The 15240-nt window shown below is 52.2% G+C and overlaps 1 protein-coding gene across 1 annotated transcript; it reads left to right on the top strand.

Moving 5' to 3' along the window:
• Positions 1-1727: 1727 nt before the first annotated feature.
• LOC137215479 (myeloid cell surface antigen CD33-like) lies at positions 1728-11546 on the top strand. Its single transcript, XM_067720758.1, has 8 exons — positions 1728-1776; positions 1843-2226; positions 2445-2723; positions 2945-2992; positions 5380-5637; positions 6877-6973; positions 7902-7983; positions 11051-11546. The coding sequence occupies exons 1-8, from the start codon at positions 1728-1730 to the stop codon at positions 11222-11224; spliced, it is 1371 nt and encodes a 456-aa protein (XP_067576859.1). The 3' UTR covers positions 11225-11546.
• Positions 11547-15240: the final 3694 nt, after the last annotated feature.

The following is a 15240-nucleotide window of genomic DNA, read 5'->3' as shown; positions in this document are numbered from 1 at the left end:
TTAGAGGTACTGGGGGTTAGGACGTGCACATAGGAAGCTGGGGGGTGACACAATCCAGCTTCCAACGCCGTGCGAGCACAGGCACACCTCTGCACAGAGTGGTTAAGCGCCTCCCCAAGGTGGCACAGCAAGGATTAGGGAAGCAAGCGCAAGCCTAGAGCCATCTGCTGCAGAGCCTGTGCCCCTGAGCCCCGCATGAAAGCCCTCAGGGGAGGAAGCCCCAGGGAAGCGCTGACCACCACTGAGGGTGGGACTCAGAGTGACCCCTGAGGAATGGGCAGGGCCAGACACCTGACCTGCAAGACAGCCACAGAAGAGTCTGTAGAAAACGCCCACCTCTGTCCTTGTGTCAGATTCTCCCACAGACGAGGGTTGAACATTGTGATCCTTCCATGTGACAGATGAGAAAACTGAGGCCTGGAAGGGAGAAGGGCGGGGCCCACCTACCTCCAAACACTGGCATCCCCCCAGGGCCACGCTGGCTGCCATTTTGCTCCCAGTGCCCGGCTCCCAAGCCTGGCATGTGCAGGGAGGCCTGGGGCAGGGGGCTGCGAGCAGGTCAGGAAGCCTCAGGACCCCCTGTGGGATCGTGTCCTGGTGGCCACCCTCCTGGATCCTGGTCTCATCCTCTCTGTCCATTTATACCTGGGAACTCGCCTTCTAGCTGCACGGAGCGATGGGGTTTCCTCCAAGCCTCTATCTGGGCTGCCCCTATCTCACACTGTATCAGCAGGAGCTGGGGCGCTGGAGAAGTTCTCAAGGGTGGAGACAACGTCTGCCGCATTCTTGCCTTGTGCTCCACTCCCCTGAAAGGAGAGGTGCCCCTGTGCCGTTGTCGTGCTCATTTTGTTCCCAAGTCCAAGCTTGCTCTGCTCGCCTCACAACGGGCGCGTGAATCGGAGATGAGGTGTTGAGGGAAGGAATGACACCTTTATTCGAAAAGCTGGCGGACCTAGAAGACGGCAGACTAGTGTCTCTGAAGAACCTTTTGACTGGGGTTTGGATGCCAATTTCTTTTACAGCACAGAGAGGGAGAGGAGATGAGGAAGTAAAGTGAAAAGGCCACAAGCTTTGCAAACATCTCCTGGAATGGCCAGCCTCGGGGAGGGAATGCGTTCATTTCTTCTTCCTTGCAGCCATCCACGGGTGGAACGGCGTCCAGATGCTTCCCTGAACGAAGCCACTTTGTTTTAACCTTCAGGCAGAGGGGCAGGGCTCCCCGAGGCAGGCCATTATGTAGAGACAGTATCCTTTTAATGAACAAAAGCAGTGGAAAGCAAAGGTTAAAGTAGAAGAAACAGATCCAACACGGAGTCAGGATTGACTCTTCCCTGTTACAATTCCAGTGACTAATCACAACCTCTTTCGCCCTGGCGGGGCCCATCCCCGCCTTTCATGCATGGAGCCTTCCCGGCTGCCCCTCCTGCATCTCACACCTGGCGGGGACTGACCGGCCTGATTTCCTGCGGACAGAGGTGTGGGAGGGACAGGCTGTGGACGGGGATCCGGGAGACGCCTTTGGGCTGTATTCGCTGCTCGCGACCCTCACCAGGGCCTCACATGGAAAGTAGAAGTGGTGACTCTCCAAGGTCCACGCAGCTCCGGCAGCATGTGGGTGCGGAGTTCCTCTTTTGTGGTCGGTTACCTTCTGACCTCAGCTCTGGGCTTCCTGTGGGGGCTTCCTCTCAATCCTGTGACACAAAGGCCCCATCACTCTTACCCCAAAGATGCTGCTATTGCCACCACCGCTGCTGCTGCTGTCCCTGCTGTGGGCAGGTGGATGGGCTGCGGGGAGAGGGGTGGCCGGGGCAGGGGCTGTGGCTGACCCTCGTTTCCCCGCAGGGTCCCTGGCTTGGGACAGCGAATACTGGCTGGAAGTGCAGGAGTCCGTGACGGTGCAGGAGGGCCTGTGTGTCCGCGTGCCCTGCTTCTTCCACCATCCCCGGGCCTACTGGGACTACTCTGTCCCAGCTTTCGGCTACTGGTTCCAGGAAGAAGCCAGAATCGACCAGGATCGTCCAGTGGCTACAAACAAACCAGGTCGTGCGGTGCTGACGAAGACCCAGGGCCGATTCCACCTCCTTGGAGACCCCTGGACCTACAGCTGCTCCCTGGACATCAGAGATGCACGACAGGGAGACACGGGGACATACTTCTTTAGGGTGGAGAGAGGGCCTTCTGTGAAATATAGTTATTTAGAGAACCAGCTCCACCTGCATGTAACAGGTAAGGATGGTGTCAAGGAGAGGACACACAGACACAGGAGCCCTGAGGGCCCCCAGGGCAGGGCTGGGAGGGGACCCCCTGTCTTCTCATCCTGGAAGGGGCCCAAGGGGACCTAGGAGGACAGGCCGCTGCAGCTGGCCTGGGGCAGAGACAGCTCTGAGGGGCACACTTGGGCTCCCCCCCCACAGGGCCTGGGTCTGTTTCTCTCTCCTCTTCAGCTCTGACACAGACACCCGACATCCACGTCCAGGGGACCTTAGAATCTGGCTTCCCCAGGAATATCACCTGCGCAGTGCCATGGGCCTGTGAGAGGGGGACACCCCACACCTTCTCCTGGACCGGGGTTGCCCTCCCTTCCCTGCACCCCAAGGGCCCCCACTCCTCGGTGCTCACCCTCACCCTGGGGCCCCAGGACCACGGCACCAACCTCACCTGTCGAGTGAACTTCCCCGGAGCTGGCGTGAGCACAGACAGAACCATCAGGCTCAACGTGTCCTGTGAGCGCAGGGCCGGGATGCCGGGGCCCTGAGGGTGGAGGGCGTTGGGGACGGGAGGGAGGGCCTGGGCTACTGCGTGCTGAGCCCTGCAAGCTGGAACTGGGGAGGAAGGAAAGAGGACACTACTCCACCCTCTTCCTATTTCTAATGTTTCTGGGGGAAAAGGGCCAATGCCTACCTTCCCGCCACTGAAAAGGGGACTGTTATGTCTGTCTGTCCAGATGCCCCCCAGAAGCCGACCATCAGAGTGTTCCGGAAAGAAGACACAGGTAGGTCTAAACCTCTCTTCTCCAGGGGTGTGGTGGAAGTGGAAGTGTCTCTGCCCTTCGGAGCAGAGCTGGGGATCAGAACTCAGATGGCAGAGAGGCTCAGGCCCGGGGTGGGGACAGCAGAGGTGGGAAAACCCCCACTGGCGCATCAGCTTACGCACTGGCCTCCCCCTTTCGCTGGCCCTGCTCTCACGGGGTATCGCGTGGCCTCTTCCTTGCCTGTTGGACGTGGCTGTCCCCACTGCCAGGGCTCCATCCTTGTCCCACATCCTGCCCTCATTCTCCTTAGGATCTAGACCCCACCTACTCCTTCAGTTTCCTTCCCTCATTTTAATGTCATTGTTTACAATAGTAAGCATACGGGACTGCCCTGGCGGTCCAGTGGTTAAGACTCCACGCTCCCAATGCAGGGGGCGCAGGTTCGATCCCTGTTCAGGGAACTAAGATCCTGCATGCCGCACGGCACAGCCAAAATAACTAAATAAATAAAACAAAAAGTAGAACGTAGTTGAAAAAAATAAAGAAAAGAATAAGCATACCATGTGTGTTAGTCAGCTCAGGCCGCCATAATAAAACACCAGAGACTAGGTGGCTTAAAAACTAGTTTATTTCTCACAGCTCTGGAGGCTGGGACGTCTGAGCTCAAAGCGCCGGCTGATTGGGTTCCTGGTGAGGGCTCGCTTCCTGGCTTGTGCACGGCTGCTTTTTGTCTACGTTCTCTGGTATCTCTTATAAGAACACTAACGTCATCGTGAGAATCTCAATCTCATGACCTCATCTAACCCTAATGACTTCTCAGAGACCCGTCCAAATACCTCCAAATACCATCATATTGGAGGTTAGGGCTTTGACATATGAATGTGAGGGGAACATAGTTCAGTCCCTAGCGCAATTTAACAAGAATGAAATAGTATTCAGCACTTGTGTATCCCCCCTCTTGGTTATCTTTTCGAATAGAACCTACACATGTGCATTTTAAAACACACACATATATGCAGATCATACTACCCACATGCTTTGCATCTCTATTAGTATTTTTTAATAAACTTTTCATATGCAGTAATTTTAGACTCACATGGTACAGAGACTTTCCACAAATCTCTCTCCTCATCATTAAAATCCTCCATCCACGTGGCATATTTGTCACAACTAAGGAAGTGACGTTGGTACATTTCTACAAACTAAACTCGCCTTTTTCTCAAACTTGGTATATCTTGGAGATTCTCCTGTATCTGTACCTAGGAAACCCTCTTCATTCTTAATGATGACCCCATGGTTTTCCAGTTAGAAGTATATTATATGATAAAGTACTTAATAGGTCTCCTGTTAGTGGAAAACTACGGTGTTTCCCATCCTTTGCAAAGACAAGACAAATGTGTGGGTCTGGAAGATTACTCTTGAGAGAGAAGAAAGTCCTAGATCGAAGGGCATGTTTGTAATTTCTACAGATATTGCCAAATCGAGCTACATGGAAGGTGTTCTGCTTACGCTACCCCCTGCTATGTGTCTGTTTCCCTGCTAAACATTTTCATCCTTGCTGATACCATAAGAGAATACACTATCATGTTAACTTGCATTATCATTTTGTGAATAGGTTGGGTATCTTTCATTGTGTTTAAAAAACATGCGTATTCCTTTTTTTTTTATTTTTTTTTGCGGTACGCGGGCCTCTCACTGTTGTGGCCTCTCCCGTTGTGGAGCACAGGCTCCGGACACGCAGGTTCAGCGGCCATGGCTCACGGGCCCAGCCGCTCCACGGCATGTGGGATCTTCCCGGACCGGGGCACGAACCTGTGTCCCCTGCATCGGCAGGCGGACTCTCAACCACTGCGCCACCAGGGAAGCCCCATGCCTATTTCTTTGTGGTCTTTTTCTTGATGATTTGAAGAAACTCTTTTCATATTAACGCAATCATCTGTGTATAAGTTGAGAGGATTTATTTTCATCCTAATCTTGGGCTTTTGACTTAGTGCACGGTGATTTTGCTAGGCAAAAACATGCCATTTTTCTTGGCCGCACCGCGTGGCTTGTGGGATCTTAGTTCCCCAACCGGGGATCTAGCCCGTGCCCCCTGCAGTGGAAGCACGGAATCCTAACCACTGGACCGCCAGGGAACCCCCGCCATTTTTTTTTTAAGTTGCATTCAGTGATGTACTGGGACTAGCTCTTACTGGTTGGCGAGAGTCAGTTGTGCAATTGTGTCCATCTTTTCCCACTTCTGAGTTCAGAGGCTTCAAATTAGGTGCTTGAAATTGGCCAAGATGGGAGTTTTTACACAGAGGACATTGACAAGTGCTACAAAACAGGAAGATATGAGCCCTTAGGCAATGGAAGAGACAGACAGACAGACAGGCAGACTGAAGCTAGCTTTCTCTCTGTCCTGCCAGGACCTGAAAGTCTGGGCCAAAGCCTATCTCTCCCAGTCCAGGAGGGCGAGTTCCTACGCCTGGACTGTGTTGCCGACAGCAACCCTCCTGCCAGGATGAGCTGGATCCGGGGGAGCCTGACCCTGAGCCCCTCCAATTCCTCGAACCCAGGGGTCCTGGAGCTGCCCCGGGTGGAACTGGAGGACCATGGGAAATATGTCTGCCGAGCTCAGCATCCGTTGGGCTCCAAGGAAGCATCTCTGAGCCTCGTTGTGAAAAGTGAGTTGGAACACACCTGAGGGAAGGACGCCTGGGTTCTAGGGAGGGGAGAGTCTCCTCTGATCCCTCCCATGTCTCCCCACAGACCCCCCGCAGCTGCTGGGACCCTCCTGCTCCCAGGAGGAGGAGGGTCTGCACTGCGGCTGTTCTAAATATGGTCTTTATCTTTCTCCGTCACCGAAGGCCTTGCGGGGGGGCATTTTTTAAGTAGACTTTATTTTCAGGAACTGATTTGGGTTCGTAGCAGATTCGTCAGAAGGTAAAGAGACTTCCCTCGTCCCCGCTGCCCTTTCCCACACACGCACGGCCTCCCCCCAACAGCACGCCCCGCCAGAGGGTGCCTGTTACAATCGATGAATCTCCACTGACACGTCATTTTCAACCAAAGTGCATGATTGACGTTAGGGTTCCCTCTTGCTGTTGTACATTTCATGGGTTTGGACAAACGTATAATGACATGTATCTGCCATTATAGTATCATACAGAAGAGTTTCATTGTCCCAACATCTCTTTGGGCCATTTTTGTGACTGTCAGCCCCTCAGCCCTCACCCTGAGCCCTCTCTGGAGCCCAGCGCTCCCCTCACTGCTGTATTCCCACTGGTCATAACACCTGGTCCCCCATCTGGACAGAGCCCCATTAGGGCTGTCTCAGCAGTGCCCACCGAACTGTTGACAGTTGATGCCCGGACACACATCCCTTGCCCTGGGTGTTGGGGTGCCACCAGGCAGGGCCAGGAGAGCTGTCTGGGCCTGACCTGGAGGTCTGAGAAGCTTCCTGCTGCCACCTCCCTCTGAAGGCAAACAAGATCACCGTGGACCCTGAGGGACAGGGCCAGTAGAGGCCAGGAGAGCAGATTTAGTCCCCCTCCCTGGAAGGAAGGAGAGGCAAGGCCCCTCAGCCTCCCACAGTGCTCTCTGTCTCTCTGGAATGTCCACGGGCCCAGAACCTCATGGCTCTGCTGTGGCCAGGTCTGGAGTCTTTTGCAGAGAGACCCTGGATGGAGAAATATCTGACTCCACGAAGAGCTGAAGTTTGTTGGGAGTATGTGGGCTGGAGAAGAAGTGCGGCATAGACTGTCCTTTTGGACAAGGCTGAGGTCCTACAAATGGTGGGGGAACCTAGGGCCTGAACCCTCGGTGGGAAGGGAGGGGCACCCCACTCTACCTGCTACGGGGAGGAGGAGACCTATGCCTGCTCATCAGGATTGGAATTCTCCCCAAGTCTCTCTTGTCTGCAGGAAACTCGGGGGCCAGGGCAGGAGTGATTGAGGGGGCCCTTGGGGGAGCTGGTGTCACCACGCTGCTTGTTCTCTGCCTGTGCCTCATCTTCTTCACGTGAGTTGGGCTGGCTGTGGGCCAGGGGAGGAGAAGAGGCCCCTGGAGGGGTTGTGAGGACCCAGAGCAAGGGCGGGGCGGTGCAGGGGTCATGAAGATCCAGCTCGTAGACACCTGGCCAGGCTTGAGTGTGTTCCCAGCCCTGGTCCCAGATCCAGAAGCCGGGAGGGAGAAGGGACCTTGTCACAGTCTTGTTGTAAAGGCCCCTGGGCTCCCTCTACCCTTTTAATATTTACTTTTTATTGGAGTAGAGTTGATTTACAATGTTGTGCTAGTTTCTGATGTACAGCAAATTGAATAAGTTCTGCATACACATATATCCACTCCTTTTTAGATTCTATTCCCATATGTCATTACAAAGTACTGAGTAGAGTTCCCTGTGCTACATAGTAGGTCCTTATTAGTCATCTGCTTTATATATAGCAGTGTGTATATGTCAATCCCAATCTCCCAATTTACCCCACCGCTTTTCCCCCTTGGTAACCATAAGTTTGTTTTCTGCGTCTGTGACTCTATTTTGTTTTGTAAATAAGTCCATTTGTACCGTTTTTTTAGATTCCACATATTAGCCATTTCATATGACATTTGTCTTTCTCTGTCTGGCTTACTTCACTCAGTATGACAATCTCTAGGTCCATCCATGTCCCAGAAAATGGCATTATTTTGTTCCTTTTCATGGCTGAGTAATATTCCATTGTATATATGTGCCACATCTTCTTTATCCATTCCTCTGTCGATGGACATTTAGGTTGCTTCCACGTCCAGGCTATTGTAAGTGTGCTGCTATGAACGTTGGGGTGCAGGTATCTTTCCAAATTATGGTTTTTTCTGAATATGTTGGGCTCACCCTACTCTTGACCTGCCTTAGTCACTCACTCCAGCCTCAAAAGAGATACCCTGTGTCACAGACCCTCGTGTCTCCCAACAGAGTGAAGACCTACAGGAAGAGAGCAGCCAGGACTGCAGTGGGTATGGAGGACATCCACCCTGTCATAGGACCAACTTCCCTGGTGAGTGACACGGGCATCCCGGCAATGCAGCCTGCCCTGCAGATCTCCCGGGGCGGCCCACAGCCATGCTCCATTCAGCATGTCCAGAAATGAGCTCTTCCCCTTCCTGCGTCTTTGAAAATGTAGGATTTATTATGATTTCTCTGTGTGAGGCCAAGAGATCAGGAGACGATTGCCACAAAAAAGACAGGTAGTACAGTTCCCAAGAGGAGGGGGCGTGCCACGCCCTGCAGGGCCATGAGGGGCAGCACAAGGGTCTGTCAAGAGGCAGAGGGAGTGAGGAGGAAACCTGGGCAAGAGATTTTGTGGTTTACGTGGGAAGGAACAGGCAGGGTAAGCAGACTGAGGACTGTCTAGTTGAATGATTTCAGAATGCTCTGGGGTGTAGGGGTTGTCTCTGGTTTTCTGGTACCTGGCCCCGGGGTGATGAGAGCAGGATAACGGTCCAGAGAGTAAGAGTTTGATAAAGGAAGTGGTTTGGGCTGATCGGTTTGCAATATGAAGGGCAGGCTTGCAGGCAGATCCCTTAGAATCTCTAGAAATTGACTAGCACTGGCAGGGGCAATCCCTCGAGGGTTAACAGAGCCCCGGTTGTCAAAACATCAGAAACACAAGGTGAATACATCCCTAAACATACTTCTGCTGGGTTCTCCAATTCATCAGTGGTACTCTTCTTCCTGACTCCCAACCAGAGATCTATCCCTTTCCCCCATCACCTCTTCCTGCACTGATACACTGCAAAGCATGTCTGTGTTTCTTCTAAATACAGCTTGATACAAACACTCCCTTTGAGCTGAGCTCCCCTCTTAGCTCTTATCCTGCTGAAGCCTCCCCACCTTCCCCCAAACATCTGCATTACCTGCACCTGCATTACCTGCACCTGCATGCCCTGCATCTGCATTACCTGCTCCTGCATAGCCTGCACCTGCATTACCTGCACCTGCATGACCTGCATCTGGATTACCTGCATCTGCATTGCCTGCATCTGCATAGCCTGCACCTGCATGACCTGCATCTGTATTACCTGCATCTGCATCTGCATTGCCTGCACCTGCATTACCTGCACCTGCATGACCTGCATCTGCATTGCCTGCATCTGCATGCCCTGCATCTGAATAACCTGTACCTGCATGACCTGCATCTGCATTGCCTGCATCTGCATTGCCTGCACCTGCATTACCTGCATCTGCATGCCCTGCATCTGCATTACCTGCCTCTGCATAGCCTGCACCTGCATTACCTGCACCTGCATGACCTGCATCTGCATTGCCTGCATCTGCATTGCCTGCACCTGCACTGCCTGCACCTGCATGACCTGCATCTGCATTGCCTGCACCTGCATTGCCTGCACCTGCATGGCCTGCATCTGTATTACCTGCGTCTGCATTACCTGCACCTGCATTGCCTGCATCTGCACTGCCTGCATCTGTATTAGACAGTCGTCCCATCCTGCCCAAGTCTGAAATGCACTATTTCTCCACACTGCCAAACAACTTGATTGACATTTAGGGCAGGAAAACCAGAGTCAGCTTTAATGCTGCACTTCTTCCAAACAGGCTTGCTCAAGCAAAGTAAGCTTTTTGCCCCTCAGAATCATTGCCCATCTGCCCCCTTCTCCTCCCGTGTCCGTATCAACCAGCCCTACTCATGCTCATCCTCTGATCCCTGACTTTCATTTATTTCTTGACCTATGGCTAATGTGGCCATCACTGAGGTCTCTGAGCGAATCCATCACCCATGCATCCACTTATTCCTTCAGCAACTATCTCCCACTTGTTGATTGTTCTGAGCACTTGGGTAATCTCTGTATTTTTACAGAGACATATGTTACAAGTGGAAAATGTCCCTTGCTGTCAAGGGCTTACATTTATTGAGGGGAGTGGGGCGGTTGTGGTGAAAGCAATGAACAGGTGAGTAGTGAAACTATACAGGAAATGAGAGCTATGGAGGGAGATGCAATGGGAGGGACAGTTCTGGGGGTGGGAGGCTTTGAGAAAACCCCTGCAGCAAGTGAAGGAACACAGTGGGAGCCCCTGAAAGAGAGTCGTTGAAGGGCTCTAGACAGAGGGAGCCACAAGTGCTGGGCTCAGAGGTTGGGACGAGCTGATGCATTGGAGAGATGCATCGCTTAGTCATGACGAAGCCGCCATAAAAATCCCAATAGTATGGGGCACAGGGAGCTTCTGGCTGGTGCACAAGTGGAGGTGCTGGGAGAGTGATGTGTCTTGAGAGGGGGTGGAAACCCTGCACCCCTTCCCACATACCTTGCCCTGTGTATTTCTTCATCGGACTTTTCACGCCGTCCTAAGCTATATCCTTTTATAATAAACTAGTAATCTAGTAAGTAAACGGTTTTCCTGAGTGTTGTGAGCCACTCCAGCAAATTACTCAAACCTGCGGAGGAGGTCCTAGGAACCTCTGATTTATAGCCAGTTGGTCAGAAGCACAGGTGACAACCTGGACTTGTGATTGACACCTGAAGTAGGGGGGAGGCAGTCTCATGGGACTGAGCCCTCAACCTGTGGGATCTGACACTCTCTCCAGGCAGATAGTATCAGAATTGAGTTACATTGCAGGACACCCAGCTGGTGTGGGAGAATTCCTTGGTGTGGGGGTACAAAGAACCCACACATCTGGTGACAGAAGTGTTGTGAGTGTGATAATGGTGCGAGAGTAAAGGAGAGACACACAGGAGAAGTGAGTTTCCATAAACACCCTCCTGTTTACGGAAAACCTCAGGAAACCTCAGAGGGCCAGGAGTTGAGTTTGTGATCAATAGATGTGTGACCTTGGGAAGAACCTACCCTCTCTGAGACTTCGTTTCTCTCCCTGTAACGTAGTAATATTTCCTCCATAGGTCTGTGTGGGTGCTCAGTAGAACTGGAAAACAATCTATAGCGTTATATGTGTTGGATGACTGAATCAATGGAACCTTCAGAAACGTTTGCTAGCAGAATGGAAGAATGAATGATGCTCTGTCCCAGAGTCAAATTCACTTCCTGGACCCTCTCTCCCTTCTCCCCCCGAAACTACCTTGATCTGACCCCTTCCTTTGCTCTCCATCCAGGATCACCGGCAAGAGTCCAAGTTAGAGGATCCTCCTGACCCCACCAGCTCGGCAGGGGCCACCCCCACCTCGGGGATGGAGGAAGAGCTGCATTACGCCTCCCTCAGCTTCCATGGGACGCGTCATCCTCAGGAGAGTGCCCACTCAGAATACACGGAGATCAGGACCAAGTGAGGGACCGCACGCGGCATCAGCCTCAGGCACGACGTCCATTTCCTCTACAGGAAGCGGGACCCACAGGCTAATCCTTAGAGACTTAACATCCCCGTAGGTGATAGGTTTATGAACTACTGTTAGTGACTTTCCTGCTCTATTGGAACTATCTTAGGCTTTGCATTCAGAGACACCTGGCATCAAACCCACGCTTTCTCATTCAGCAAGAGTATGATATCATGCGCGGCACCTTACCCCGCCATGTCTTGGTTTTCTGCTTTGGTGAAATGGATGTGAGAGGTCCAGCATCACAAGGTTGTTGTGAGGATTAAACGAAAGTACCAAATATGCAACAGAAGTCTTCATACATTGTGACCTTTGTCCACGGAACAAAAGCTCACAACCTAAAAGTTGCACATTATGTTTTACTTGGGGACCTTACTGAGGACTATAGCCTGGGAGAGAGCCTCTCCCATAGCTCTGAGGAGCTGCTCCAAAGAGGTCAGGGAGGAGCCAGGATATAAGGGTGTTTTTGCTGAAAACAAACACACAAACATGTAGTCGAACATCAAAAGATGTCCAACCACAAACATCAGACGATCAGAGTAATGACTTTGGAGCTTTCAGAGCTTTTCTGTGTATGGGAGGATGCACAGTCTGAGCTGATTGGAAATTAGTCCTTAGATGCAGCTTAACAACCTAGGGCCAGGATCGCGTTTTTCTCGTCCTGAATTCCCCTCAGGGCACACCTTCGGGGGAGACCGCAGTGGTTGACTGTTTAATGGCGACAACATCCTTTGTTTACTGAAACCGCAGGCGACATTTTGTTTGTTTGTTTGCACATTTCACCCAGAGGCTGGGTATGTCCTGTCCCGGGCACCACATCGGCTACATGTCAGTCTCCCTGTCTACTCAAAACCCTCCCATGGATCCCTTCCTTGACTGGACCTCCAGCACCATCTCTTGCCATTCCTGAATCTTCCCTTTCCACCCTCCGTGTCTTCTACTAGTCCTGCTATAGCCAAAATCAAGTAATAACATTTAGAGAATTTCCTAAATCTTAGAGCTGACCACAGCCAAAATACCGCTCTCTCCTCAAGCCCAAAGAATAATTTACAAGCTTCTCAACCTGACGTTTGAGGTCAGGGGTCAGGAGACCTTTCTGCTAAAGGGCCAGATGGTAAGTATTTAGGCTTTTCAAGCCGTAGGGTCTCCGTTGCAACTATTCAACTGTCGTGCAAAAGCAACCGTGGACAATTTGCAAACGAATTAATGTGGCTGGGTGCCAACAAAACTTTATTCACAAGAACAGGCAGCCCCAGGGTTGTAGGTTCGAGGTTATTCTTAGTCTCACCCAATCTGCTTCTCCATCACCGTACCCCAAACCACCTATCCCTCAAGCCATTCTCTAAGAACCCATTCCGATGCATCCCTCACTGTCTCTAAGCACCTGCATCTCTCCTTCCAGGAAGACCCAGCCCCATGAAGTCATCTGGCTAACACCTTCTTATCCTTCAAAGTGCGTTCAAAATTATAGTCTGGGTTGAGAAGGTAGAGGGAAGCGAGAGCTTGGAAACGTCCTCCTACAAAGCCTAACACTCTAATTTTACTGCAAATCAGTTGAAACAAAAACAGCCCCAAATAGACCAGCAGCACCAAAACCATGGCAGGGACCATGCATGACGCCCCAGTTTCTAAAGTGACACTCGAACAGATGAAAGATTCTGGTGTGGTGTAAGAAAAGGCCTGGGGCCCAAACCCGGCGCCTCCACCCAGAAGGACAGTTAGGTCAGACTTCCGTTTATGATAACGTCAGCCTGCGCGATGCGACTCATCACATTAAAGGTCGATGGTTAGCCTTCCAACCCAGGCAAGAGGACACTGGCCCATTGTTCCCTGCTTCTCCCTCTGTTCACAACGATAAACCCTGCGCATGGTGCAAGACACAACCAAAGGAGAATTCTGGAAAGTGGTAAGAAGAAGGCAGGTTGCCTTAGGACCCCAGGACTGGAGAAACAATGCAGAGTCAGGCCATCCCAGTTCCTACAGCCAAACGGGGATGAACACTCACACCCACCGTTTCCCAAACCCTGACTGAGAAACAGTCAAGGGTTATCATCATAGTGTCAGGAATGCGCTCACCTGTCCCATCATCCGGGTTCTGTCCTCCTCCCTCCTTGGGGCTCCCGCAGCCCCGTCCTCCCCGCTGCATCAGCCCAGGCCACGCCCCACTGTGATTGTGTCTCCGTCCCCCTTCCTGACCCTGGCTGGTTCTCCTCCAGTGGTGGCCTCGCCTTAGCCCAACCCCACAGGACACTCTGCTCAACAGATGGGAGACAGGCACCCAGGGTGCAGGAGCGGCCACCAGCTCAGCCAGTGGAGGGACCTGCCCGAACAGCGGCCTGTTCAGCACGTCCTGGCCTGGGGAGGGGAGCAGAAGTGTGGCCAGAGTGAAGTAAGAGCGAGCAGAGATCAGAGCCGGTGCACGGAGTGAGGCAGGAGATAGATGCGCTCTAGGCTAGACATTCACAACTGGCCTCTTGTTCACACTTCCTGGGGTGAGAAGATGGGCTGCAGGCCGGACATTCATTCCCAGCCCCCTGTTTACATTTCCTGAAGCAAGAGACGAACAGGCTCCAGGACTCCATATATGACCGGACTCCTGTCTATCTTTCGAGATCTGCACCTCGATATAAAAACCAGCGACAGAAATAATAGGGTAAATAACCAGACATTGGACATTTTTATGGCAGGAACAGAGTGGGACACACCCTGTTAAAAGGTCACGAGGCCATGCATTTGCCACCCTTGGGGCAAGGGAGACATTGCACATGCGCAGAGAGGCTCCTTGGGGTCCAAAAGGGGGGGCGCCACCCCATAACGTGAGGCTAAGGCCGTCCCATAGGCCTCTGGGCTGGAATCCATCTTGGGAAAAAGCTGCGCACGCATGCTGTTGAGGGTCCTAGGGCAGGTCAGGTGTGGAAAAAGAAACCAGATAATTGGCCAAAGGGAAACAAAGACCCGGAAGAACCGCCCTATATGAATGACGTAACCGCCTTTTTATGGGGCTCTTCCTCATTGGGGGGACGCCCACACCGTTTCCCTGCGGGTGTGCGTCTCTGCCCGGCTTCTATCTTAACTAAACAAACTGTGTCTCTGTGTGCTCTCCCCCTTGTTGTTGTGCTGTGTCTCTGATAATAAGCTTTGTACCTGTTTTTACAGTTTTGCCTCCGTGAGAGATGCATTTTTCACTGGGGCAAGGGCCAGGGGGTGTGGTGGCTGGGATTCCTGGTTTTCATCCAGGCGCCCCAGGTTCAATTCCTGGGCAGGGAACTAAGATCTCGCTTCACGCCACCGCTCCCTGCCGCCACTCTGAGAGCAGGAGAAGCCGAGGTGTCCTCGGGTTACCACCTCCTTCATTCCCTTTTCTCCTCCTGTCCTTGGAGTGGCCCCATCCTGCAGGCTGACCACGGGCCACTGTGTGGGCTGCGTCAATTTGGGCTGCTCTAGGCTGCTCTGAGCCCTCCACTTGTAGGAACACATCGAATCTTCGGGGTGACCCCGTGGGTTCACCTGCTAGGGCTGCCGTAAGGAAGTACGGCCGACTGGGCGGCTTGAGCAACAGAAATTCATTTTCTCACAGATCAGGAGGCTGGAAGTCTGAGATCAAAGTGTCAGCAGGGCTGGCTTCTTAGTATTATTATCTTAAATTTTTAATTGAAGTATAGTTGCTTTACAATGTTGTGCTGATTTCTGCTGTACAGCAAAGTGATTCAGTCACACCTATATAGACATCCTTCTGAGGCCTCTCTCCTTGGCTTGTAGATGGCCGTCTTCTCCCTGTATCTTCACGTGGTCTTCCCTCGGTATGTGTCTGTGTCCTAATCTCTCTTTCTTACAAGGACACCAGTCCTATTAGATGAAGGCCCAGCCCAATGACCTGATTTTATATTAATTACCTCTTTAAAGGCCTTGTCCCCAAATGCAGTCACACTTAGAGGTACTGGGGGTTAGGACGTGCACATAGGAAGCTGGGG

This window comes from Pseudorca crassidens, chromosome 20 (assembly GCF_039906515.1).
Source record: "Pseudorca crassidens isolate mPseCra1 chromosome 20, mPseCra1.hap1, whole genome shotgun sequence".
Taxonomy (NCBI): domain Eukaryota; kingdom Metazoa; phylum Chordata; class Mammalia; order Artiodactyla; family Delphinidae; genus Pseudorca; species Pseudorca crassidens.
This window is presented reverse-complemented; position numbering and strand designations above follow the sequence as displayed.